A 26586-nucleotide genomic window follows, 5' to 3' on the forward strand; every position below is an offset into this window, starting at 1 on the left:
ACATGACTGGTAGTCCACATTCATATTTAAGTCTTTTTTTATTTTATTTTAGAAATTGATTTATAAATTAAATATTTAGTTTAATTCCTTCATGATATTTAGTTTAATTCCTCTGGTGACTTTAGAACATTATCATTTAAAGCTAAAATAAATTCATACTATCACTATAATGGGTTAAAATGGGTTTGATCTGTTTGGATCATTAAAAATTCTCTAACTTGAATTTTTAAAAGAAAACTTGATCAAGCAAGTCATTTAATCACCTTGGAAAACATGTATATATTATTATCATATTGAGTATTTCTGTGAATTTTCTGAACCTAATTAAATTAAACCAGAGACGGTGACAGTGACTCTAAAACACGTAAAAACCCAAAAGAGCAACAAATGCCTCACAAGAAGCCAATATTCTCCCAAGAATCAGCCATTTGCCCTTCATGGAAATATGGGTCACTTAACATCACTATCTCAGAGTATTTGGATTGACATAAAATCAATAGAGTGCTAAGATGGGGATGCTACAGATTGAAAGGAACAGTTTCTCTTTCTCTGCTGTTTTCATCGGCTGGGGCCAAATGTAAACCTGAACTATCTGCTCCTTCATCCAGAGGATTCAATGTTGTTTCTTCACAGATCTTACTCTGCATTGCAGAAAGAACAGGTACTAACTGAAACACAGTAAATAAATAATAAATTTAAGACTTTTTTTTCTAATTGTGTATCGGATAGAATTCTGTGAAATGTATTCACGTACTGCAACATGTAGAAAGACATAAAGTACACAAATTTTTCTTGTGTTCACAGCACATGTGGCTCATAACAAAACTAACTTGTTCCAGTTTGGTGGTGGTGTTTTAAAAACAAAACAAAACTGTTGTTTCTCACTGCAGGTCTGTTCTGCCCTCTGCCGGCTCAGCTCCCACATGAGCAGCTTACCTGCAGCAGCTACAGAGACCTCTCGTGGAAGTAAGAGTGTCTACACAGCAGCGTCTTCAGCCAGCAGTGTTCTCATTAGAACTTGCCTTTGAATGACTCATTTTTCCCGTGCACTCTCTCTTTCCTATAGTTTTCAACCACATAATGTTAAATTTCCAGGTGCACATCATGAGTTTGACATACAGCAAACATAATTCTGCTCTATACCAGTATTAACTGCTGTTTGATGTACTTTAAGTGTGCTTTGCTCTATTTTTATATTGTCACATGACTAAGTCTGCTGCTGCATAGACTTTCCACCCTCACAAATCAATACATGCATATATCATCCATCTTTAAGTGCAAGTAAGTAGTGGTTCCTTGTCTGTGATTACAGTCTCAGAAAGCATATTTTATTAGAAAAGCCAGCCGGAGTCAGTTAAGTGGACAATTTAAATCCCTTCACAGGTTACCTACAATGCTATTTTGGTCATCTGCCGTGTGTACTCTTTGTTATTCTCTTATTGTTGTACGATATAATCTTGTCGCATCCCTCAATCTAAAAACACCCAGTTGCTGTTCATTGCACAACAGAGTGGATCATAACCTAAGCCTCTTTATAAACCACAATCTGCAGGTTCACAAGTTGATCCTGTTTCGTGTTTTTTTTAAATCATATTTGCGATGAAATATACATATATTTTTAATGTTAATGTACTCTGTTCTCTGGCAGGTAATAAAACTATTCAACTAGTTTTAAGAGGGAAATAGGTCCCATTTCAAATTTACTCACCAGTGCAGTTTTTTTATTCTTAATTTGCATTTGTTAAAGAACTTCATTTGTCATTAGAATAACAGTAACACAGCCTTGAAACCGCTTGTGAGTCGACTGTACAAATCAAGCCTCTAAACGGATACGTGTAAAAAATTATGAACAGTTCTGCTGAACATGTTGAATAAAAGCTGATTTTTTAATTTCAGTTGCATCTTGTTTTATTTAAAAGCAACTTTGACAGTGTACAGAGGCAAACTTGTCATTTCAGATGAACTTTTACTTGTACTTTAAGTTTAATTAGCTTCTATACATAAAATGGGTATTTTTCACAGAAGAGGTTTAACAAGTTCATAGAAGGTATTACAAGCAAAACATTTTTAAGTCCCAGTGATATAGACCTTTTTCTTCTTAAAGCTAGTTGTTGCTGGATTTTGTTTTATTTCACTTAACTAGAATGTTCTTTCTTTCTTTTTTAGTTTTAGCTACCTACAAATGACCTTGATACAGATGAGGAGAGGCCAAAGGAGCAAAGCCCAACTGTGGGCCACTGAAACAAAAGACCTTGGAACAATTTTAGCAGATGTTTTTGGCATCTTGCTTATGTCTGATATTATCAACGTGCAGGTGCAGAGTACAAGGTTGCTGTGTTGTTGTAAAGGTTACAGAAATCTGGCGGAGGTTAGCGAAAGTGCACTTCATTCCCATAACTGCAACTGGGTTTGTGATGGTCTGCACTAATCTTTGAGCTCTTTTTAACCTCTTACAGACTTATGTAACACTGGAACCAGAATTATAAAAGAAAAAAGGTGTCAAAAAATACTGAAACACTTCACTGAAAATGACAAGATGCCAATAAATGACTTCCTCCAGAGTTTCTTTAATGAAATGACAACCCACCAGCCATAGCATTAAAACCACTGGCAGGTAAAGCGTATAAAATTAATCATCTTGTTTTAATAAAACGCTCTGCTACAAAACCTCGGGTCTTGGAATTTAAGGAGATACGAACCACCCACCTAAATATTGCAACACCAGCAGGGGTTCCCCCAGCAGGACAATGCATCTACCACACAAGGAACACAGCAAGGAGACCCAGGTGCTGACCCAGCTTCCAAACATCTCAAATCTCAAGCTGAACAAGCTTGCACGAGACCCCAGGGAACAACTCCATCTACCGAGGCAACCCACAGGACCCAACCTTTGTGATTCAAAAATACCAAAAGACAACCCCAGAGATACCATGTCAATCCCACTGATGACAGAGCTGTTTTGCAGCACAATATTAAGCAGGTGATTTAATGTTAAAGCTCTCAGTTCATATGCCCTACCAAAATTCAATAGATTTGTCAGGTCATCTCATAAATAGGAGTACAGCAGCATAGTCCCTAAGTGGTAATTTGTTATAATTATACAAAGGAAAAGAGTGGGAGGCTGCGACTCCAAGTTTAATATTTATTTATTTGTGGTGTGTCCGGATTCATAGGCTGCATCCTCCTGAGGCCGCATCTGGAGGCCGATTACAACACGATGTAAAATACCAGAGGAAAGAATTTAAGATCTGCTTTAATGAAACTTGGGTCACAATGATAAAGCATATGAAGCTGTTTGTAAGAAAGAATGAGACACACAATGTGTTTCCTTTCAATTGATTTGAATATTTTCAAAGTAAAGCTCCAATAACCCTGGAATGTTATTGTTTTTATATTGTCTAACATTTGTTTAAAGGTGTTTTTATGAACATATTTAATAATTATTTCATTGTTTTTATTTGTTTTCGTAGTAGTTATTATTAGTCAGGTTATTACTAGAGGTCTTCACAACTGTTTTTAAGTCTTGCCTTTCTTGATAAATAAAGTTTAAAGGCATGCCTCTGAACTGAAGAGTCATATTTGAGTTAAGTTCAGTTTGCACAAAAAAACAATTTTACATTAATTTATAAGAAAAAAATGTAGTTCACATCCATCTGAAATTATAGTAATATACTATTTTGTTTTTTGTCCTATATGCTGTGATTCCATCGCAGAAGCACTGAGAGCAGTGGTTTTAGATATTGACGTATTTTATTTTATTTTAATGACATAATTCACGTTTGCACGTATAAAACATATTCTGTCTGCTATAATATTGATAAATATCCCTGTAATTTTTAAATAAGCCTCTCTTTAAATTATTGGCCGCAGTAACACGTGATTTTCCCTTCAGCGGCCTGCTCTTTGATGTGGAGCACGTGAACGGAACGAGGCCCTCGAGCGCCGTCATTAGCTGGGCACACGTTCACTAAATTATGACTAATTAGCTGTTAGCACGCCTCATAAATATGACCTTTTATTGCAGCCAGCGGTCGTTGTTGTGACATTTCTTTTAGGCTGTCTGTCCACATCATGGCGTTTTCCCTGGTGAGTTGAAACGGCATTAAATGGGTGAAATAAGTCAGTTTTGCGCCACGTCTAACGTTATTATTTGACCGTATGTCCGCCTCATTTGGCCCATTAGTTCCTCCCCGGAACAAAACAAACAAACAAAAATCCACTTTGCAGCATGGTGCACAAGCTTGACCTTTAGCTTTTAGCATGAGTGCTGGGTTAATTGTGTCCCTCTCACGGCCTCCTTCTGCAGAGAAACGAAGCCCGCAGGCCTGAGAGCCCAGACACCGATTCTCCGGCACTGTCCACCTGCAGCAACGCAGACATCTTCCGCAGGATGAACACTATGCTGGGCAACGCTCTGGATTTCACCGGTGTGTGCACCACACCCAACACCAAGGGAAAACCAAACCTGATGTCCGGTAAACCCTCACTCCTCTCTCACTCTGCAAGAGTTAAACTTGGGTGGGCTTGAGTGCAAAGGCGAAAAACAATTAGTATCCGACACTACTGCAGCCTAAACTTATTTAAAACGAGGCTGTAGCCATGAGGGTTTAAAACGTTTTAGAAATGCTCAAATAGCTAAATATTTAGCAAGTCCGCGCAAATCTGTAGTACTTTTTTTATTAAGGTCTAATAGTCAAACTGCATTTTCTGCTAACTTTATTTGCCTACACATCAAGTGCTCATTGTGGTCACTTGCAGTCAGGGAAACGTGAAGGTTTTGATTTGGGCCCCCAGATGGTATCAACAGCTGTTTTCACTGTTTGATAAAAATGAAGTGTTTTAGCTATTCAACAGAATTATTTTCATTTTATATTAGTAATATAGGTACTGTAGTATTGAGGGATATTACATAAGCAATACTGTAACAATTTGAGTCCCAAAGTGCTTGAATCTCTTTGGAAATTCCCAGTCTTTCTCAGTTGTGTGAATTTTGATGCTTTTAGTTTCGTGTACAGTGAAGTGTGAGAAAGCAGGTCACATGACCTCTGCCCTCAGTGGTAGCTTCTCCTGCTGCTGTAGTTTGCATTTTCCTTAAAACCACAAAATCATGAAGGAACATGCATGCAGTGTGCAGAACCAATGTGGTGCTCTGTAAGATGAGAGCCTGCGTTGCCTATAATGGAAATCCCCCTTCGACTTTTTAAAGCTGTTGAACCTCCTTCACCTTGTCTTTTTATTCAGGTGCCAGCAGCTGATTCATACTGCATTGCTGGTCTGCAGCACTGCAGTAGTTCTAAGTGGGTTTTTTATTTTTTTAAACCACAGGGGTGGTATTTGCCAAGATTTTGGCTCAGGACAGTGCTGGAGTCCTTTCAGTTTGCTTAAAGCATGTCTGCTCTTGTGACTTCTGCTCTTGTTTTTAGATGACAATACAATCCTTAGTTTGACATGAGCAGAGCATAAATGTTGCATAGCAAAGGTAAGCTGGGTCTTGATGCACAATGAGCTGAAGTTCTTTTTGTCCCATCCACTCCAGCTTAGTCTTGCTGAATCAGGGGTGTAACTGGCAGCTGGAAGCTTTCCAGGCCTAGGAAGGGAGGAGCTGGTGGTGCAAATCACTGTCCTCAACATCTGATCAGTCAGCTGCTTCAGCTACAGCGAGACACTCCTTGCCCGTTTGTTCAGTGTTGGTGTGCTAAAATAAATTCACAAGCCAGTCTGAAACTGAAATGCCCTGAGCATCCTCAAGTCTACAATACTTTAGTTGAAGTCTGCTGAGTCATTTGCTACCATGCTGCCTCCCGCCATGCTTCTGTAGCTCTGCCCCTCTCTCCCCCCCTCCCTCCTGCCTCTGTCAGCTCGCTCGGGGAAACGAGGCTAGACACAGAGTAAGCAGCAGTAACGGCAGCAGCTGTCTTCACACTGACTCGGAGACGTGCTGTGCCTACCAGAGGGGAGTACTTCTATCAACAAGCCAATAGCTCCAACAGGAATTTTTCATTAGTTGTTAGGCAAGGAAGCGGGGAGGTGGGGGAAGCTGATGTCATTAGCAGGGGTGTGCGAGTGCATCAGCAGCCATGTCACATGCTGCTAGGTGGGTCAGTGATGCGGACGGAGATGCATGGCAGTTGCACAGGGCACAGAGGCAGCAGGTTAGCTCCGCCGTCAGCCAGGGTAGGGGAGATGTGTTTATTGAGGGAGTTCATTGTGGTTTCTTTACCAGAAGGGGTTTTGACAAGTCTTGCTTTGATCTTTTCTGTATAATGATGCCGATGGGAGGCTGAAAAACGTTCTTTGTGACTGTCTAACACTTATCTCCTTTCGCTCTTGCTTAATCTGTGAACTGGATTTTGGCACAGAGTCGGACCTGGCTGCAGTGGGCAGCAGGAGGATGCTTTTCCCAAACTGCGATGCCATGCCTGGCTCTCAGGAGATGTCGTTATCCAGGGACCCATCGGGTGTCGCAGACCTGGGCCTAGGTCTTCAGTCTCTCCGTCTGTCTGGCTGGGACAAACCTTGGAGCAGCCAGGAGGCAGATACACACACCTCCCCATCTCACATTCAAACCAGCTCACCCTCCAGTAAGTGCCAGACCTTGAACTGTGTTATAGGATTCTGTTTTATTTGGGGATACCAGTTTCCCTAAAAGTTTTCTGGCTCTTACTTTTAAAGAGAAAAGTGGAATGAATATAGTAAGATTGTTTTTATTGTGTAGCTCTTGTTAATATTAAAATAAGATGGTTGGTTAACAGCAGTCGGTGTGGGAACAGCCTGTAGCGTCACTACGGAGGATGATGTGGCAGTTTTGCTTTACTGCATCCCTAGCAAACACACGAACAGCCAGTGAAGCTACTTTTCTTTCTCAAACTCTCATCATGTTGCCTGAGAGTCAAGTTAAATATTTGTTACCTGTTGATCAAACTTGAGTCAGGGATGTCAGTCAGAAAACTGCAGTAAACCCACATATTCAGCCCAAGTCAAAGCTGATTGACAGATGTACGCCAAGTATATGTAAATTTTGACATTTTTCAGACATGTCTTGTTTAAGACTGTTTTGCCATTTTGGCAGCACTGATAAGGATGGCCCATTTGTCCTGACCCATTTGTAGCACAATAGTTTTGCTGCATGTCCACACCAACCCAGTGTAACTTAATTTAAAGCTTTCCAAACTGGGCCTGCAATAAAGTGTGACAAAGCTTTGAATGCGGCCTACAGCTGAATAATCCCCTTCAGAGCCTCATGTTGACTTGCAGGCCATGCCGTACATGCCTGTCACTGTTGCCAGCTGACTCACTTGGGCATCAAGAGCAAGCGACTTGTTAATGCTTAAGGAATTGTTGCTTGGCGTTTACTGGATTTGTGTTAGAAACGCTGGCTTCCAATTGATTTGACTTATAAAAAGGCATCTAGCATCTGAGGGGAGAAATTGTTTCATCAGCATTCTGGTTAGAAAATAAAACTGAATGACTCAACAACTTGCGCTTTAAGTCTGTTGGCAGCCAGCTTGCACATCTGGTATGTTGACCAAGAATATTTTTGGAAACCTCAGTTCACATGGCTACCTTTTAGTTCTGATCAATGTCTGTCTGTAGATTCAGCACAAAACTCAATTTAAGATGCCCTTGAAGATGCACCTTTTTAAACTCGAGTTTGCTGTGTCGCTTCATTCCTGACAAATCAATGCAGCTCTTTGGGCACAAATCCCATTTTCTTCAGTTTACTTGAAAAGCTGAAATGGCAAACAAGCTATCGAGTAACCTTACATGGCTACTGGCACAGATCGCGCTCTTTTTATACTAATTGTAATTGTTTTTCAGTGTTGGGTCTACTGAACAGTCCCTTCAGTGGCCTCCTTGGAAAGCCCCCAGGCTACCTGCCCCCCGATTCCATGAGCATGACGGCTGACTTTCTGGAGAAGTTTCCCGGTGTTGCTCGCATGGCAAACCGTCTAGACTCGTGCTCTTTTTTGGACTCTCGCTCCAGCAGTCCTGAAGACTCGGAGACCAGTGGATTCAGCTCTGGCTCGGATCACCTGTGTGACATGTTGGTAAGGCAGATTACTTTTATTCTCCAGCTTTGTGTTGGATTGGTGGAAGGTGAATATCTCAAACCCCAATCAACCCATTTACTGTTTTACTGTAGCATCCAAATCTACAGGGTGTGGCTGAAAAGATGGGCTTAGAGTGTGATTTGTGTGCATGAACTTCACTTTCATTTCTCTGCAAGGGTCTTGCACTTAAAGGTATGATAAAGTAATTTAAGGCTATTTAAAGGGGGTAAAAAAATTGTTGTTCTAAGAAATGTACATTAATGTGTAATTACATCTTCCAACAGTTAATGCATTCTCATAAATCTAAAATGAATCTATTAGAAATGCACAAGATTAGACAGTTTGGGGAAGCCACCATGTTGCCCTGCCATATTGTATACAGTGGCTGAGAGAGATCGCCATTTAAACTATAACCTCTTCACCTCAAAGCTCATTACCTGAACTGAAGTCTGCTCTAACACACAAACATGCTTATTTAGTCCCAATATTGTCACAGTTGTCAACTATCTGGGTTATGTGTAATAGTCTACTGTCCCAGCCAAATGGCAGCAGCTGGTTGTAAGCAGTGTTTACAACAAATGCTGATCTCTTCAGCTCATCTCAATATTGTCATTGGACAGAAGTGAGCTTTACTGACTCACCAACTCGTATTGGACGCCTTTCAAAGTTTTACAGCCACTTCGAGAGTAAATGGACACTCGGCATATTGACAGCTGATGAACAGTGACTGATGGCCAACAACACTACAGAGCTGTTTGTCCTCCAGCAGCCACTGTAGATAAGATTATGAACTTAAATCTAGAGGGGCACTAAATCGAATTTGGTTGTCTGCAGTATACTGATATCTAGCAGTGAGATTTTACACTTTTTAAAGATTCTTACTTTCTCAACTAACAGGAGTCTACCTTAATCTTCCTTTGGCCTGCTTTTTAACTTTGAGGATTTAAAGGGTTTGACATTATTCTATTGGACACGGCAATCATCAGCTTTGTTGTTCAAGCTTCCATCACAGGGTATTTTCAGTATTAACTTTCTGGCTTTTCTTTTCTTGTAAAACATCAGAAATGAGTTTTGGAGATGGATGTCAGAAATTGATCATTTATATTAAGGCAGGCAAAGTGGAGCTTCATGCTGTAGGGTTTTTATTTTTTGTGCCACGATGGCATTTATTAACTTTGAGTTTTGGCAGCAGACAGTGTGGAGTGAAAGCTTCTGATTATCAAGTCAGATACTGCACCCAGTCTAAACCCTTCAGTGAATTTCAGTCAGTTTAATTTCCTTTGACTTTTTATTTTAATACACAGAATAGAGGAAAATATGAGGCCACGTTACACTAACGCATATCTTCTTCTCCAGTCCACTTTGCGGATTTCCCCTCCCCTGCCTTATCTCACGTCAAACGTGCAGAAGGACCTGCTGCGACTGGGCTCTCGCCTGGACCCTCAGGACACTAGCTCTCCTCTGACCCCTCCATCCAGTGCCAGCCCTTCCTCCTTGGCTATTTCCCGTCGCTGGCGTGCTGGCTCTTCATGGCCGGGTGCAGATGTGCTTGATCAGCCAGAGGATGCTTTCAGCATTGAGAGGGAGGCCCGCCTGCATAGACAGGCTGCAGGTAGCCACTACTCATTAATCATGAAACTGTTCAAGCATGACCAATCCACAAACCTTGTCTATCTTGTTTTCAACTCAGCTGTGAATGAGGCGACATTCACCTGGAGTGGACAGCTGCCTCCCCGTAACAATAAAGATCCTCTTTACTCCTGCAAGGTCTTTCTTGGTGGTGTACCCTGGGACATCACAGAAGGTAACTGTGGCTGTGAACGGTCTTTATTTTCAAACACGTTCTTCTGATATTATGGGGGGAAGGTTGTTTGGTTTTTGTTTTAAAGATTTGAAAAGATCGTTTATTGAAATCCATGACATGCTTAAATCTGTTTCTGTGGAAGCACAGACTCTTTTATTCCCTTTGGGTTTTTCAGGTTTGGCCCTACTTTCATGTTTCAACACATGTGGCCCTGATGGTTCTGAACAGTTCACCAACAGTGTAACAGTCAGCCATAGTGTGTTTTACTTGGTACATGCAACCTTTTTATTGTAGCTTTACAGAATTGATTAATGCTGAATGGTTTAGTTTGCTAACCAGTATCTTGGCAACAGCTGCAGATGTGTGGCTATAAATGGCAGCCACTGAAAACTAGAGCTTGGGACTAATGGCAGCATGAAATAAACATGCATTCCAGTTTTAAAAATGACTATACTTAAACCCTTATTTACTGTAGTCTTTTTGGCAGCGATTACAGGCATTGGTTAAAACCTCACTATCTTGGGACATCCCACTGTCACACAATGAAGGTGTGCATTGTTATTCCACCCTCACAAACTGATGCTTTATTTCAGCTGGCCTGATCAACACCTTCAGTGGTTATGGTCCTCTGACTGTGGAGTGGCCGGGTAAGGATGGAAAGCACCCTCGCTGTCCTCCCAAAGGTAATGTCGCTAAAGGTAACAAAGAGCTGGTAGGCTATTTTTTTTTTTCCCCTTCTGGTTTTAAGGTGCCACTGTGGTGAGCATGTAGTAAGGTGGTGAGTAACTGATGGTGATTCTGGGCATTACTGGAGCTTAAAACATGGCGTGTTAGAAGCAGGGGTGGGCTAATGCTCTCAGTAACACTTTGCTAATTAGTTTGTATAAATGAGTTTTGCCGACTTCCAGCGGTGACGTACCCCCACAGGCCATAAAGTTGTAAACTGGTTTTATGACAGTTTTTCTAAGTTATTTTTTTTTCTCAAATTTTCTTAAATCTACATTTCATATGGACTTGGGCTAAAATTGGTCAGCATTTCATCACTGATTTATTAGTCTAATTATACATTACTTCACACTCCCAACTTTTTCGGTTGGACTTGGAACTTTGAATTTCTGCAGTTACAGCATTAAAAGCATTAAACCTGGCTCAGTGTCAAGTACTTGGCACCTTTCAAAGCTTTCAGCAAATCAGCTACAGACAAGTTGTAATCTGTCAGGACCTTCTGGAAATTGTATGAAATGCTATCAAGTTTTACTGTAGTTGCTGTGCTACTCAGTCTTGGGTTGTTGTAGTTCAAGAGGCAACATGCACTGTAGCACCAATGGTATCGGTCTGCGCTGCAGAATGATGCAGCAAGTAAGCCTCTTTAAAGCGTTTTGGTGTTTGTCTGTAGGGTACGTTTACCTGGTGTTTGAGAATGAGAAGTCTGTCCGGGCTTTGCTCCACGCCTGCTCCCAGGACCCGTTTCACCCTGAGGACAACAGAGAGTACTACTTCAAGATGTCCAGCCGCAGAATGCGATGCAAGGATGTAGGTGGAAACGAAGCATGCAAGGCATTATTTACTCACTGCATTTACAATTTATGAAATGCTGAATAATCAAATAGTTGTCATATTGTACTCCAGTATGTTTAAGAAATATAGGTATAGTTTGAATTCTGTCTGTGATGAAACTCCAAGAAATGGATTGTCCAGGATTAGATTCTGTAGAATCTGATTTCACACACCTTGTTTGTCAGATTTCAACAATGACTAATTCAAGTGAGATCACCAGCACACATCGATATAGATGGAAACCTGTAGAAAGCTTCTACATCTATGGATTCTTTGATCAGACCTTGTTAAGAACACTTATTATGAGACAGTTGGCTTTTGTTTAGTGAGCGATCCTAGTGAAGGACGGGAAGCGAGGATGTCTGTCCTGAACGCTGTGGCTCTTGGCTGCTACAGGTGCAGGTGATACCCTGGGTGATCTCTGACAGCAACTACGTGCGTTGCCCTGCTCAACGTCTGGACCCGAGTAAGACGGTGTTTGTTGGCGCGCTGCACGGCATGCTGAATGCTGAAGCGCTGGCCAGCATCATGAATGATCTCTTTGGAGGAGTCATGTATGCTGGCATTGACACGGACAAGCACAAGTACCCAATAGGTGAGACTGCTAGTCTCGAATTGTCAGTCAGCATCTACTGCAGTTCAGTTCTTGGTGTGTAGGTGTGGTTTGACCTTTAAGAGCTGCTTTGAGTGACATTGTTTGTCTTCTGTACAGGCTCTGGACGTGTCACTTTCAATAATCAGCGCAGTTACCTGAAGGCTGTGTGCGCAGCATTTGTGGAGATTAAAACACCCAAGTTTACAAAGAAGGTAAAGACGTGTTTACTGCATGTGGTCTCTACAGCAGCAGAGAAGTCTTTCAACAGCTTTATGCTGCTTTTGGTAAAGTGTCAATTTTCAAAACTTGTCTGCTATAAATTGCACATCGTTTCCCCTTCAGGTTCAGATTGATCCCTACCTGGAAGACTCCATGTGTCAAGTTTGCCTTCGCCAACCTGGACCTTTCTTCTGCAGAGACCAGGTCAGTGGAATCTCGTACTCCTTTTTTGTGAGCATGGCTGGGTCAACCTTTCTGTCCAGTAGACTTCATGTCTTATACTGAACCAGAATAGTAAAGTTTGGTAATTAAATCATGATCCTTTAAGCTTGTTTGTATATGAGAGGACACAAAAGGGAAATTAAGCAGCTTGAGTCTTAACTGTAGTTCAATCTCCTCTTCTGTGAGAACAGTTGTACTTAGTTCTCTATTGAAATATGGGAGTGATGTTGTTATAGAAGTTTAGAACTTGTCTTGTTTAATTCAAGTTTAAGTTACGATATTGTTAGACTTGTTTTAAATCAGATGTGCCTCTATAAAGACCCGTCTCACTCTTAGGCCTGCTTCAAGTACTACTGCCGCTCCTGCTGGCATTGGCAGCACTCAATGGACATCTTAAGCAACCACCGACCCCTCATGCGCAACCAGAAGAACAGAGACTCCAGCTAGAGGAGACGGATTCATAGTCCCTGAAGGGCCAGAGGAGGTGCCCGTCTGCACGGGGCAAGGCTGCCCGCCAAGGAGAGCACGTGTGCCAGACCTCCGGTACAAGGATACCATGGCACACCACCAGGCACTGGGGATATCACTATAGAAAATGTTCACTTTTGCACTTGCTACATTTTTGCTGTTCACAGTGGCACTATGCACAGTGACCTTGTTGGGAAAGACAAGGGGCCCTTCACTCTTATGCATTTTCCCAGACTTGTGGCCAGATGGAAAGATGGGAGTCAGCCTAAGGTTAAGAAGTGGATGAAAACACCATTTCTTTAAAAAAAAATTATTTTTTTTTTTTGGTTTACATGTGTTGCATAGTGAAGAGCAATCACGCAAGTCTCATTGCCGTTCATTGGCAAACGCCATACAGTGCCTTTAAATTTTTATTTCCCCCCCTCCCCCTACCCCCAGTTGGCATCAGTTTTTTCCTGTGCAAGCCAACTGGTGTTTCTTACTTTTGGGAGTTGAATGTTGGGCTTCATTTAACCAGTCGCATTTCAGACATTTTTACGCAGTTTTTTACTAATTTGTACACAAACGGTTTTAAGTCATGACATGAAAATTCTGAACAATTATACCCAGTGGCTGTTTATGGGAAAACCCCCTTTTATTTTTTTTTTTCCTGGCGTTTTTTTTCTTTTTAATTTGCCCTCCAAAATTTCAACTGAATGGGCACAAATTGTTGGATGTACTACTTCAACTTTGTTGGTCCAGTTATATTAAATGTAACTGTAGTACTGGATAACTCAACTGGTAATCCATTTTTCTTTTTTCCAAGCAACTGATGGATCTTGATGAAAGTACAGTGAGCAAATCATTTGTACATAGTTTGATTTCTGTTTTTGCACTTTTTAATTTGCACGTGTGGAGAGGTGGCAGTGGTTTTTAATCACTTTTTGTACATCGGCAGGGGGACATGCCTATGTTAGAACAGCTGCTTGTTTCCTGTTGAATGTAAGAACTTCCACTTAGCTGATGATAAATTATCTATCCCAGAGCTTGAGTAGACCAGTACATGATTCAATGCTTTCTTATCCCATTTTGCCTTCCTGTTCCAGTTGGACATAAATGCATAATAAGCTGTGTGCCAAAGACAAAGTGTCTTTTCTTTATCCATTAGGTTTGTCATGCTGAGCTTGTTGTCCCTTAGCCCAGCTGCTTTTTAGAGTTTTGAAAGTCTACCTCATTGTGGTCTGCCAAGTTTGCTGCTACTTAACAGTTGTGGAGTATGTTCAGATTGGGCACAATAAAGGTGTTTAAGCATTACTAGCCATGTCTGGACTCCTAATTGTTTGTGCTGTCATTTCTTTGAAATCTCAGTCAACAGCCTCTGCAGGTCGCTGCTAAACTTATTTATTTATTTTTTTATTTTTTTATTTTTTTATTAAGGAGGTGATCACACCTGCAAGAGATGGTAAACTGTAAGCCCAGGAAACGTGATGGTAACTGGGTAGTGGAATGTCACAGAGCTATATGGTTTGTGGTGAAAGGAACCAATGGCAAATTACAAGGTTTGACATGTTTAGAAGACGCCCCCTGTCACAAAGCAGTGTTTTACATCTGTAGTCAAAATTAAAGCTGAAATTGACACGCGCACAGCTTCTATACCAGCCCAACTAAACCATCCAAACGCTTGGGAATGGTGTGAAATAGGACATCACAGGCCCCTCCAAGGTTGATACAAGTTAATAACTTGTCAAACCTTACCTACAAGTTGCTTCTAAACCTGACACTAATTTCATGTAAATCTACCTTAATGTTGTGCTTAAAATCTAAATTGGCAGTTTTGTGCAAGTATCCAGAGCATGGTTAGTACTGTTGCTGCACAGCAAGAAGGTCCTAAGTTCAATTCCACCATCAGGGTGGGGTCTTTCTGTGTGGAGTTTGTGTAGGTACTCTGGCTTCCTCCCACAGTTCAAAGACATGCAATTATTGGGGTTGGGTTAACTGATCAACCTAAATTGGCCATAGGTGTGAATGTGAGTACAATGGTCTCACTGTGTCAGCCCTGTGACAGACTGGCGACCTCTCCAGGGTGTACCCTGCCTCTCGCCCTTTGACAGCTGGGCTAGGCTCATTCATTTTATCAAATGGCAAATGCCTTAGTACATGTCTCAATTGTCTCAGTGCATCTTTGCAAATGATTAAGTACACGTAGCCTACAGTTAGCCCACATTTAGCACATTTTCCAAATGAATAGATCTTGTAGATCTAAACTGATTAGTTGATTCTCAGTCTAATGATCATTCCCTCCAAAACATGTCAGCATGATTTCATTGTATAAGTACTCGCATGCACAACTGTCTGTTCAATTGTCAAAATTGGTCAAGAACATAATACCATGAATACCATATATGAATTTCTTTGAATATTTGATAAATTGATGACAGTCGTTGACAGTCAGGTGAAACTAGACTAACGAAGGGGTAGTGTCACACACAGGTGTGTTCCATGATTGTGTGCTGCCAAACACAGATATATAGAGCTTGACCAGAGCCAGTCAGATCTCTGAACATGGATAGACAAGGCCAAGCAAACGGACAAGGGGAAGTTCCTCCTCAAGGAAGAGGAGGAGGAAGAAGAAGAAGACTGAGAATGCGTGGTGGAGGAATAGGGGGAAGAGGCCGCAAATAATGCCATCACATTGAGACAGATCCGCGATGCCATCCTTCAGGACAATCATATATTCCAGAATATAAACACATTAAGCATCTCCACAATAAACCGGGTTTTGAAGAAGCATCAGATGACAATGAAACAAATCTACAGGGTACCATATGAGAGGAACTCTGACAGAGTGAAGGAGCTGCGCTACCAGTATGTAAATGCAAGTCAGTTACTGGTTGTCTCTCATTATAACCTTACCTGTAATCACAGTAAGCAGTAGTTCACTTATTTGGTTTCAATACCTCCTTTACCTGATTTCAGAATCAGTATTTGCTTCATCTGACTTCAACAATTTCAACAGAAAACTGCAGTTTACTGTATGATACAATTCTCATTACAATCCTTATTTTATTGTCTCCCAATCAAATCTATCTAATACTGTAGGTTTCACTGTAACATCTCAGTAAGTCATCAGTATTTCCCACTCCCCTTTCTATCAAATATCCCTGCAGTACTTCCTCATAGGCCTATTATAGTTTAGAACCACTGGAGTAGTGGCCTGTAGTATATTGAACCTGTGGGGGAGAACATGTAATTGTCTAACTGTAGTATATGACTCTTCTGTATGACTGATTTTATGGTCTTTACTCTATTTTAGAGAATAATGGCATTGGAAGGACATGAGACCCCTCACATCCTGGTGTTCGTGGATAAAGCTGGCTTCAACCTGGCCAAGGGCCAAAGACGTGGCCATAATATTATTGGCCACCTGGCCACAGTGGATGTCCCAGGTCAGCGAGGGGGCAATATAACTATGTGTGCTGCCATTTCTGAGAATGGTGTAGCCACTCACATCCCCAGTCTTGGCCCATACAACACACACAAGCTCCTCATCTTCTTGGATCGCCTTTATACCGATTTTATCCCTGAAAATGAGAGAGGTCTCATAGGGCCTCACCTACCCATTTATGTAATTGTGTGGGACAATGTCAATTTCCACCATAGCCCACTCATTAGGGGCTGGTTTGCAACACATCCAAGGATGGTCATGGGGTTCCTACCACCTTACTCTCCTCAATCTGATAGAGGAGTCTTTCTCTGCTTGGAGGTGGAGAGTGTATGAGCATCATGCTCAGGATCAGCCGTCCCTGCTCCATGCTATGGACGCAGGGGATGGTTGCGGCATGCACGCCGTGTCTTCCCTCGTTGCATCGCAAGAGAAAGTATCCGCTGTGATGTGGACGAGAATCTGTGGCCAGACGGACAACAGCGTGTAAATAATCAGGAGGGTGAAGACAGTGGACAAGAGCGGGAGAATGAGTACAGCGACCACTGAATAAGTCCTTGTTTTTTGATTTTGTGTTCATACAATTTACTACTGTAATGTACATTTTCTTTTTACATATGTATGAAACTTTCTTTGTGTGTGAATAAAAAATGGTTATAATTTCCTTGGTAGTGTGAGTGCAATCTGTGATGGAGGCTACTCATTTCTGTTGTATATTGTTGGTCCTCTGCCATAGTGACAAAACATCTAAACATTTTGTATGGCAGCACTCACACAATGCCAAGGGGACGATGCATTTTGGGGGCACTGACTATTCAGATTAGAAAGAAATGTAGTTTTGACACGAGTGAACTGTTTTAGGAGAGATATGAGCTTTTGCAGGTGGATCATGTTGTTGTGATCAACCATCCAGGTTTATTTTGACAAAAGCATCACGAATGATGGGAATGTCCGATCTGTGTCGAGAAATGAGCCAAAGCTATTGAGAAGGATCTTTGCCATTTTGGAGACACTGACTGTTTAAATGCGAAAGGGATTTAGATTGAAGCCTGAGTGAACAGTTTTGGAAGAGATATGAGCTTTTGCAGGTGAGCTATAGTGTTGTGCTAAGCTGTAAGAGTGTTTTGCCAAATGATCTTAGAGTTTTGAGAATGTAATTTCTGTTTCAAGAAATGAGCCAAACCAATGGAGAATAACTGTAGTACAAGGCTAAGCTAGGGGCTGGTTTCCTGATGCAGGCAGGCTTCAAACACCAGCCATGAATGCTTTTTTTCTCTCCTTTAAAACCTTGGCATTGCATCTGCAGTACAGATCACTTCAACCCTTGTGTTGTCCTTGGGTCATTTTTGTCCTCTAAAGAAATCTTTTGCTATCAAAAATCTGTTTTTTGTTCATCAAATGGTCTGAAAATATTGTAAGGTAGACCCTACAATAATACATAGAAAGTATGCTCACAAGCCTCCATTGCACTAGAGATTTGCATACTTTGATCAGCATACTTTTTTTTTTACCATGTTGTGCAAAGCAATGACCAGTAGGACAAAGCATATGTTGTCCTCTAGTATAATGAGGAGGGAGAATCACTGTTCAGGAACATCCAGGGTTAGAAGATATAGAAAATATTGTCAATATATTTAGAGTATGTGATGCCAGGTCCAGCTGTACATGGAACATGCTAGAGTACAATGTCAAATTATCTGGCCTGCAGTCAGGACACGCGAATTGTCCCTAACATTGCAGGTTTCAAAAAGAAAACAATCACCTGTAACAACTTGTTTGTTGGCCTGCAACTGCAGAAAAGAAAGCTGTCCATGATGGGACCAGTGCAGAGGAATAAACTTGAGCTTCCTCCTGCACTTGTGTCAAATATGGACACACCTTCGTCCTCATGAAAGTTTACCTTCACTCAGACCCATGCCCTGGTGTCCTACCATGCCAAAATATAGAAAACTGAAGGGTAATGAGTTGGAATAAAGATGAATAAAACCTTGAAACACAGAGATGGATGATATTTTATACTCATGGCTTTATAAACAGTCAAAGCAAACGGGGTCATTTTTGAGCCCAGAGGACAACAGATGTGATTATTTGCTGCCAGTAAAAAACTTGAAGTAGTTTAAAAACAGCTTTCTAAATTAACTTTGACATAAACCCATCTGTGATCATCTGTTAAAGCAACCGACTCTGGTTGTGAAACGATAATCACAATAACTGATGATTTAATTTATTTTTTACCCGAAAACAAAGAAAAAATTCATTTTTATGAGGTTTTTATCACTTAAATTTGAAATGGAATAAAAAAAAAAAATTGTGTCAAAATGTTTGAATTGAGTTTTAATTAAAAGTGGGGAAAAAATCCACTTCATATTAATTAAGTATCAATCAAACTAGATGGAGACATTTTTGACCCCTGAGGACCACAGGTGGGATTATGTGCTGCCATTTAAAATTTATAAAGGCTTCAAAAAACAAAAACAAAAAAAACTTTCTCACTAAAGTTCAACATACAGCACTCTGTAGTTAGTCAGTCAAAATTATCTAATCAATTAAATATTTTATTTTCTTGTTTTATTTCCACTTGAAAACACAGTGAACTTTATGTAAACAAGGTCTGGTGGCCCTAAAATGTTGCCTAAATTTTGTGTTAATGTGTTGGTCTTAAGTAAAATTAAGGTGTAACACTGAATTGATTGACAATTTATACTTTATATTTTAAAAAACACTCAAATGAAGTGGGGACATGTTTGACCTCAGGTGTATGGAAATCGGGAGGACATTATGAGGGTTAATTACACCAACTACTTTGTGTGACTCGACTCAGCCCAGTGCAATTACATTACCAGAAGCACAAGACATTAGAAGCACCTGATTCTGTTAATACCACTGCCCAACTATTGAAGCAGAATAGTGTTTGAGTACTTGAAATTCACTTAAAAGTACCATGGCCATACTGTGGATTCCCATGATGCAATGAGCCTCTTCTCATTTACCACTACTACCTATCCAAAGCGCTTCTATTGACTTTCTCAGTAAGGGCAGTTTGGCTGATGAGAACGTGCACTCCTTAATGTTCATGTATGTTTTAGGAAAGATCCAGAAAGCTTTAAATTGAACATTTTTAACAACTGTCTTTATTCAGAGGCCATCAAACATGATTTTAAAGTCCTCGTGGCGTCTTGAAGTTCATCCCGATGGACGGCTGAGTGACTTGAAGATTGGAAAGGCCACCAAAGTCCTACAAGAAGAAGAAAGTTTTAGTGATTTAAACAACCAAGTTAAAAGCTGTGACATGACAGTTCAGCTAGCAATGACACCTCAGACTAAATAAAAACTAATGATAAACAAGTGACTTTGTTGCCCAGACTATTTCTCATTTTTACCCCGACTGGATTACAGGTGGATGCAGCCATTGTGATTCTGAGTCCATAAACTCAGAAAAAAGTTTACAGAAGTCACAGAAAAAGAAGACATGCCAGTGTTTTCTGTTTCTATATTTATCTTTTCTCTGCTTATTAATGTATTGGATTCTTAATTTTGCTCACCCTGCTCTAACCACACACCACAGCCTAAATTGGACGCATGACGTATAAATATGGGCATGCTTTAACTCTGCAAAGACTCAGTCAGTTAAAAATGTAAAAAAATGTAAATGTCAGTTAAAAAACAGGTGATTGCTCCACCCTTTTAATGCACTCATTTAATGTGTGTAGAACTACTTCCTTCCCACCCCCACTAAACACACTGGTACTTAAATGGCCATTATTGATAAATTACACCTGGCAATTTCTTTGCAATGTGCCCATTATGTTCTCTATCAAAATATTAAGTGTTACTAACGGAAATCATACGTCAGGGTTCTGCTGGAAATTCAGAAGGACTTTCAATTATGTGGCAACCAAATAAATCAGCAAATAACATCTGAGACTCACCAACATCTTGAGCATTTCTTTTGTGTCTGGATCCACCTCAATGATCTCCTGGTCCAGAGCAGAAATCTACAGGATGAGAGACACAAATGAGCCACCTGAACTGTCCTTTCACCTCCATGTTTACTCCAGCAACAGCTGGAGAGAAATGCTCAGTGACAACAAAGATGCTTAAGGAAGCCCGTGGACACTCGAGCGGCAGCTCAACGTAGCCCGACACGAGGTGCGCAACCTAAGGCACGGGGAGCACTACAGTCAGCCATCACAGGTAGGACAGAAGACAGTGAACTGACCTCTGGGACGTAGTTGTCCCTCCTCTCTCTCTCCTCCTCCTGCAGCTTGATTGAGATTCCTCTGACTGGACCGCGCTGGATACGCTTCATCAGGTGTGTCACATACCTGAGACACAAGTGAGCACAAACATGCAATCAGAAACCTACAGCAGATTAGTACACATTTTTTCTGACTGTAAGCAGTTCACATTTCTACGTACTCCAAACCTCCAGCAGCAAAATACAAATGTTTCTAAGTTTAACTTTGTTTTTTTAGAAGTTTTATGATTTAACTTTTGTTCAACATGTCTGAAGTTTTAGTTAATTCAGACCAAACACAGAAAATATTCCAAACAGCAATGGTGGAGTTTAAATGAGTGGCTACTGTGCACCAGTTCATAACAGAAGCACATCACACACACAGAATCTAACAATCCGAGAAAAATGACTTCAGCTAAAAACAAGCACTTCACATGACTCGTCTTCCAAGCTCATCAAGTCGTTTAACCTGCAGAAACGTGGTGTGAGACTCATACCAGCTGAGTCTTTTTTTTTTTTTTAATGAACCAACTAACCAAAAAACCCCAAAACAACCTCCCCCCGAATCACATTAGGCTGACAGGCAGGCTGGACAGGTCAGCAGTCTGTCAGGGCTCATTCCCACTCACATGCACACTTAACTACATTTTGAGTGTGAGAGGAAGCGGGAGTACCTGGAGAGAACATGCAAACTGCCTAATGGCAGACTTGAACCTGACCTTCTCGCTGTAAAGCAAATGCACTGTCCCCAACCCGAATCACATTTAAACTTTATTGCCACTCTGGTTCTTCACCGGCTTCATTCAAGAGGAAAAGAAGATATATCAGCGCTAAATCATGTGAGTGTCACCTTTTTCTCAAAGAAAAATTAGAAAACCCAAAAAGCAACCCCCCCCCCCCCCCAAATTAAAAGAAAAAAAATTAAAAATAGTAGATGCCACTCGTATAAAACACAACATATCAATCTCATTCAATATCAAAAAACAAACACGCACAAATGAAGACAAAGCCTGAATTCAAGAATAAAACAGTGTTCATGTTTCATTGACATGACGAGCTGTAGGAAATCAGAGGGAGGAATTCTCAGAGGTTCTGACTTGGGGTGCACCATCTCTGCACCCCAAACATGCAACAGCTGATTGGAAAACTTCATTTTTTTACGCCAACAGCTCCACATGTGCTGCTTTGCGGTCCTTCAAAATCCTTACTTTACGTCACTGGAAACTGATTACATAAGCATTTGCCTAATGCTGATTGGTTGACAAGGGGCACAGATTCGGGAAGTTTGTTTTCACCATGAAAAACAACTTCAGAGATACGGCATGAAAAGCATAGACAGTGTACATTTTTCACTGTTTTTAAACAATCTGCTTCACTTCAGCTCTTTGTTTGCTCCAACTTCACTCTTCTCCATGGCCAATGGGCCAACAGTAGACAAGCAAGAGTGGCCCACAGACCGGTTATACCACATACTTTGTACACTGCCTCCATCTGACAACAAAGCTCACTGCAGGTAGACGGGCCATCCCTGGACTGCCAGCGAACTGCAAACACCCTACCCCTGCTGTCAGACTGAGGTCGGATAAAGTTCAACATAAATTAACCACTAGTTTTTGTTTTTTTACATCCGTTTTGAGCCACTTTAGGACAAAGGAACCACACCAAGGGGAAAACCAAGCCAGATTTTGATTTAAAGCTACACTTGGAAAAAATTACTACCATCTACAAGTCAGCTAGCTAAACGCTTGGCCCCACCAGACCTCAAATACATCTATGTGGGCTGCTCTGACATTCTCCTGTGCGGTGTGCTCGGACAGGGACAGAGGTTCATAAATAATGTTTGATCTCTCAGGATAGTGAAGCTGTGCTGAAGAAATAACAGCATGTTGTAGCTGAAATCCTCTGCCTTAAATCTGTGCTTAACAAATCATGATCTGAGGCTAAAGCAGGAGTGCACACAGCCGAAACCCCACTCACCCTGCAATCTTGTTACGCAGAGGTTTGCTAGGGATGATGGCGATCTCCTCGCACACCCTCTTGTTGGTGTGGAAGTCGTTGCCCAGTCTTGTGTAGTACTTCTCGATGATCACCCTGGCGGCCTTCTTGACCGTCTTGGTCCTGACTCGACCCTGGAGGAGGAGGCACACAGACTTAGATTTCGTGTGTATGAATTGCTGAAGAAGGAATTTCAAATATCTTCACTGATTCCCCCAAAAAACACGGTCTGGAGTTTAAAAACTTTGGCATAAGAGAAAAGGTATGACAGCTTTTAGTGGCAAAGTGTGTCACAGGTTAAAATTACGTAGTGACAGATCATATGACGGAATGTAAAGTGAGTTTAAACGTCTATAAATCACATTTAACGACTTATTTAACAGACGAAACTTACATATTTAGACATTAATGGCCAATAAACGTTAAAACATATTTTGAGTACATTGAACACAAACTCATCACCATCAAGTCACCGAGCAGCTAGTCCCCGTGCAAAACATTGCCACGGTAAAGACGGGTAAACGGAAGTCAAGTTGTCCTTATGAACAAACTTTCCTCCAACAACTAACGGACATTAACTCGGTATGAGAAGCATACAAACACGAGCGGAGCCAAACTGTTGCCGACTGCCCGTAAAGGTGCACCGCGAAACTGCGGCTTGGTGCCCGGTTACTTCGGGAGCAGTCAGTCTGTGTTTACATGGTTAACACCACCAAAGTGCGTCGAAAACCCGCTTTTATAAATCTTCGTGTCGCCTGTGTGCAGACTGACGGTAGTAGCCGCTCGGTGACGGGACAGCCAGTGAGGATTGTGAAGGATTGTGGAGGACGACTAGATGAAATGCTTTCCGTGGACCCACCATGTTGACTCGGACCGGTGGAAAAGGGTTAACGCACGCTCACACCGGAAGTTTATAGTTTAGAGGCTGCGCTGCTACAGCGTAGTGAGCAGTGTCGCCGCCTGGCGGTGGGAGGAGAAAACATCACGTTACTGTGAACTATTTTTTTGTTATGCACATAAATCAAGATTTGGGTTTCTATCTCAAAATTTCAATTTAATAAATCAACATTAGAATTAGGATTAGTGTCAGGGTCACGGTTAGTGTTGAGCTGAGCCTTAAAAAACTTGAAATGCTGAGGAAATCATTCCAACTGATGCAAAAGAAAATTAAATTAAATCAACATTTTGAGATTTGAACCAAATTTTGTAATTTTGTCTTACAGATGACAAGTTGCTTTAACAGCACAAACATTCGTTCATATGCATACATTACTTTGCAGCAATAAAAAAAATTGAGAAATAACCAGTTACATTTTTTTTAATTAGTCACCATTTCATGTTTTTAACTAATTAGACTGATACAGTAAATTAAAACCTGGAGTGCACTGCTCAGAGGTTTAACATTTTGCTACAAAATGAAATTTGTTTATTTTCAAATATTTTCTGTGCAAAGCAGCCCCAAGGGACTAAGACTGTCTCAGTCCAAGATGAAATTTGATTTTTGAGCGTGAAATATATTTTAATATATTTTTAATTTGCTAAGTGACAGTTTTCAAGCTGTCTAGCAACAAAATATAAATCTTAGGAGTAAAGGGATTTATAAAAAACATTTAAAAAAAAGAAATGTGACCAGTCTTTATTAAAACCATTTCACAACTTACATGATAATGTAGCTAAAACTACGTGCAATACCTTATTGTGACAGATGTAAAAAGGAAACTTTTGTCAAAATACCTCCAGCACCAGTTTGTTTTGAAATGGTCCGTTTACATTGGCCGGCCATAATGGTGTTAAAAACCTTTAAAGAGCAAAATCTGAGTTTGTTATGAAATTCCAATTCTAATTCAAAGCCTGCAGATTGACCTTTCCACATCTTAATTCAAGTGAGCTAATTTGTGTATTTTCTTTCCTCAGCTATTTGATGGTAAAAGCTTTATTTTTATGAGCCACATTCTTGTTTTGGCTGCTGTGACACAAATGTATATCTTTTATCAACCCATCCAACTTATTTGCAAGACTAATATTAGACATTTGCCAGTCTATAGGTATCAGCATTAATATCAAACCAATACAATTAAGAAAAAGATGGGAGAAACACCCTTCAACCTTGTAGGAGGTGGTGATGCACTGTTTGTCCACCAGAGGGCAGTATAAAACTTCCACATAAGGAAAAAAATATTGGCTGATATCTCTAATATTTTGGTCTCCTCTATCAGTCAAACTCTAAAACAAAGTAAAACTTGTCTTCAAACAGCTGACCTGATAGAAAACTTCAAAGATCCCTATACAGACACTGAGCTGAAAACAGCATTTCTGGTTTTTGAATATGAAGGTCCAAATCTGCTGGGTTTATAAGTCACACACATTTAAAAAATTGATCAAAGTCAAAACATTTCCTGAAGCAGACTTTACAAAAATCACGTCACAAGAGACATGCCCACAAGGTGGAGAGATCTTTTATTTTACATAAAAAAGGGTGCAAATTGGAGTTTTCCCTTTAGGTGTGGAGGGAATAAAAAGTGATTTTTATAAGGTTCATGTGTGACACATTGTATTATATGAATCCAAAGAGAAAAACAAAAAACAAAACACAAAATAAAATATAGGCATCTCAGATAAAAAGGACCTTTACCTTTCTGCAAATCAAAAATATGAAACCATAAAAAGAAATGTGGGTCCTTCATTCTTGAAGCCCTTGACTAACTCATTCAAATACATTTTAGAAGTGACATTCATATTTCAGCACAATAATATTTATTTACAGTTTTAAGATTCCTCTTAATCATAGGCTCTAAAAAATAAAAACAAACAATGCCGAGGGAGGAGGATAAACTCTGGAGCTGTACAATTTGATTTTCCACAGTCAGGGGAAAAAAAAACACAAAAAAAAAAAACCAGAAAAAGGAAAAAATGATCAGAGAATACGATTTTATATGGATTCCCAACAGAAAACGGACTACAATTGTGAACTCTGTACAATTTACAGTTCAAATAATCATCACAATATTGTAGCAAATGTCACCTCTCCCTCAAAAACAAAACAATACAAAAAAAAAAAAATACAGTAAATCCAACACACAGTAAGTCTACAGTACAGCAACGAGGAAAAAGTGCCAGAGAACCCAAAGAGACCGAAGCCGTTCATTCACACTTCACACCGTCCTCTGCTTTGACTAAGTTCCACACATCCAAAGTCTGACTGAAGTGAACTGTGTAAGAAATAATGGCCGCTGAAAAGGAATGAAGACATGAAAATGTTTGATGTATTTTACATGAGGCCTGGAAGCCAAAACTGACTCACTGACCCAACAGTATACGAGCCCTACAGGTGAGGAAATTCGCTGGAGACTGAGAGAGAGAAAGATAGTCTCCAGGTAAGCCATGCAGATACAAGTCACGCAGAGCACTCCTATACCACTCTGCATGAGGCCAACAGTAAGAAAAGCGGATACATCAGAGTAACATATCGAGCATTTCAGCCGGGAGCTGAAGAGCTGGACAGCCTGCAAGCTTTAACGGAAGAAGAAAATGTCGCAAAGATGATCAGTCACAACATCCGACTCGGGAATAATAAACCTGGTGTCCGGTTTCTCTCCAGTGACATTGTGAATGAAAGAAACCAACAGGAACGACTCGTGAAACACTTTCACTGCAACGCTTTGCTGCGCTGAGCCACGTTTGCTCGAGGATTCTTCCCAAAAATGACAGCGGACCCCTTCAAGGACACATGGTGGAATGCAATCATCCAAAGACAGAAAAAGCTAAAATAATAAAACATTCAACTTCATATTTTCCTGGCACAGGTAAAAGGCATGGGCTAGTAGTAGTCTCAGGAAATGGCACTCAGGGAAATCCATGGGGGGAAAGACTGAAGGCTACAGTCTGGATATCCATATCAGAATACTTTGAGTTTTTTCCTCAGGCAGCTGGAATGAAATGGCCGAGCCGTGTTTGTCTGGGAAAAAATAAACTTTAAGAGGCATTAAGACATATCAGAGACATGAATACCTGTCATTC

The 26586-nt window shown here is 40.7% G+C and overlaps 2 protein-coding genes across 6 annotated transcripts; one reads left to right on the forward strand and one right to left on the reverse strand.

Moving 5' to 3' along the window:
- Window positions 1-3927: 3927 nt before the first annotated feature.
- LOC113018876 (cytoplasmic polyadenylation element-binding protein 1) lies at window positions 3928-14209 on the forward strand. Of its 3 annotated transcripts, none has more exons than XM_026162282.2 (12): window positions 3928-4086; window positions 4307-4475; window positions 6360-6581; window positions 7819-8048; window positions 9408-9663; window positions 9742-9855; window positions 10449-10553; window positions 11252-11388; window positions 11809-12007; window positions 12125-12219; window positions 12350-12430; window positions 12785-14209. In XM_026162282.2, the coding sequence occupies exons 1-12, from the start codon at window positions 4072-4074 to the stop codon at window positions 12893-12895; spliced, it is 1734 nt and encodes a 577-aa protein (XP_026018067.1). In that variant the 5' UTR covers window positions 3928-4071; the 3' UTR covers window positions 12896-14209. The 3 variants fall into 3 exon arrangements, with proteins under 3 accessions (XP_026018067.1, XP_080158311.1, XP_080158312.1); XM_080302185.1 differs by having other exon boundaries at window positions 10449-10538; XM_080302186.1 differs by having other exon boundaries at window positions 4307-4427.
- A 5236-nt stretch (window positions 14210-19445) lies between these two features.
- LOC113018885 (small ribosomal subunit protein eS17-like) lies at window positions 19446-23561 on the reverse strand. 3 transcript variants are annotated; one of them, XM_026162303.2, is made up of 5 exons: window positions 23429-23561; window positions 22552-22703; window positions 20557-20662; window positions 20267-20332; window positions 19446-19572 (listed from the first exon to the last, which is right to left on the reverse strand). In XM_026162303.2, the coding sequence occupies exons 1-5, from the start codon at window positions 23429-23431 to the stop codon at window positions 19495-19497; spliced, it is 405 nt and encodes a 134-aa protein (XP_026018088.1). In that variant the 5' UTR covers window positions 23432-23561; the 3' UTR covers window positions 19446-19494. The 3 variants fall into 3 exon arrangements, with proteins under 3 accessions (XP_026018088.1, XP_026018079.1, XP_080158315.1); XM_026162294.2 differs by having other exon boundaries at window positions 22964-23455; XM_080302189.1 differs by having other exon boundaries at window positions 23032-23434.
- Window positions 23562-26586: the final 3025 nt, after the last annotated feature.

Source organism: Astatotilapia calliptera, chromosome 1 (genome assembly GCF_964374335.1).
Source record: "Astatotilapia calliptera chromosome 1, fAstCal68.1, whole genome shotgun sequence".
NCBI lineage: Eukaryota > Metazoa > Chordata > Actinopteri > Cichliformes > Cichlidae > Astatotilapia > Astatotilapia calliptera.

Excerpts from the sequence above, each read along its gene's own strand:
- LOC113018876 (XM_026162282.2), top strand. Across the intron at positions 11,389-11,808 it reads GCAGAATGCGATGCAAGGAT|GTGCAGGTGATACCCTGGGT; the intron begins GTAGGTGGAAAC and ends TGGCTGCTACAG. Across the intron at positions 12,008-12,124 it reads CAAGCACAAGTACCCAATAG|GCTCTGGACGTGTCACTTTC; the intron begins GTGAGACTGCTA and ends TCTTCTGTACAG.
- LOC113018885 (XM_026162294.2), bottom strand. Across the intron at positions 20,333-20,556 it reads GGGACAACTACGTCCCAGAG|ATTTCTGCTCTGGACCAGGA; the intron begins GTCAGTTCACTG and ends CTCATCCTGTAG. Across the intron at positions 19,573-20,266 it reads AAGAAATGCTCAAGATGTTG|GACTTTGGTGGCCTTTCCAA; the intron begins GTGAGTCTCAGA and ends TTCTTCTTGTAG.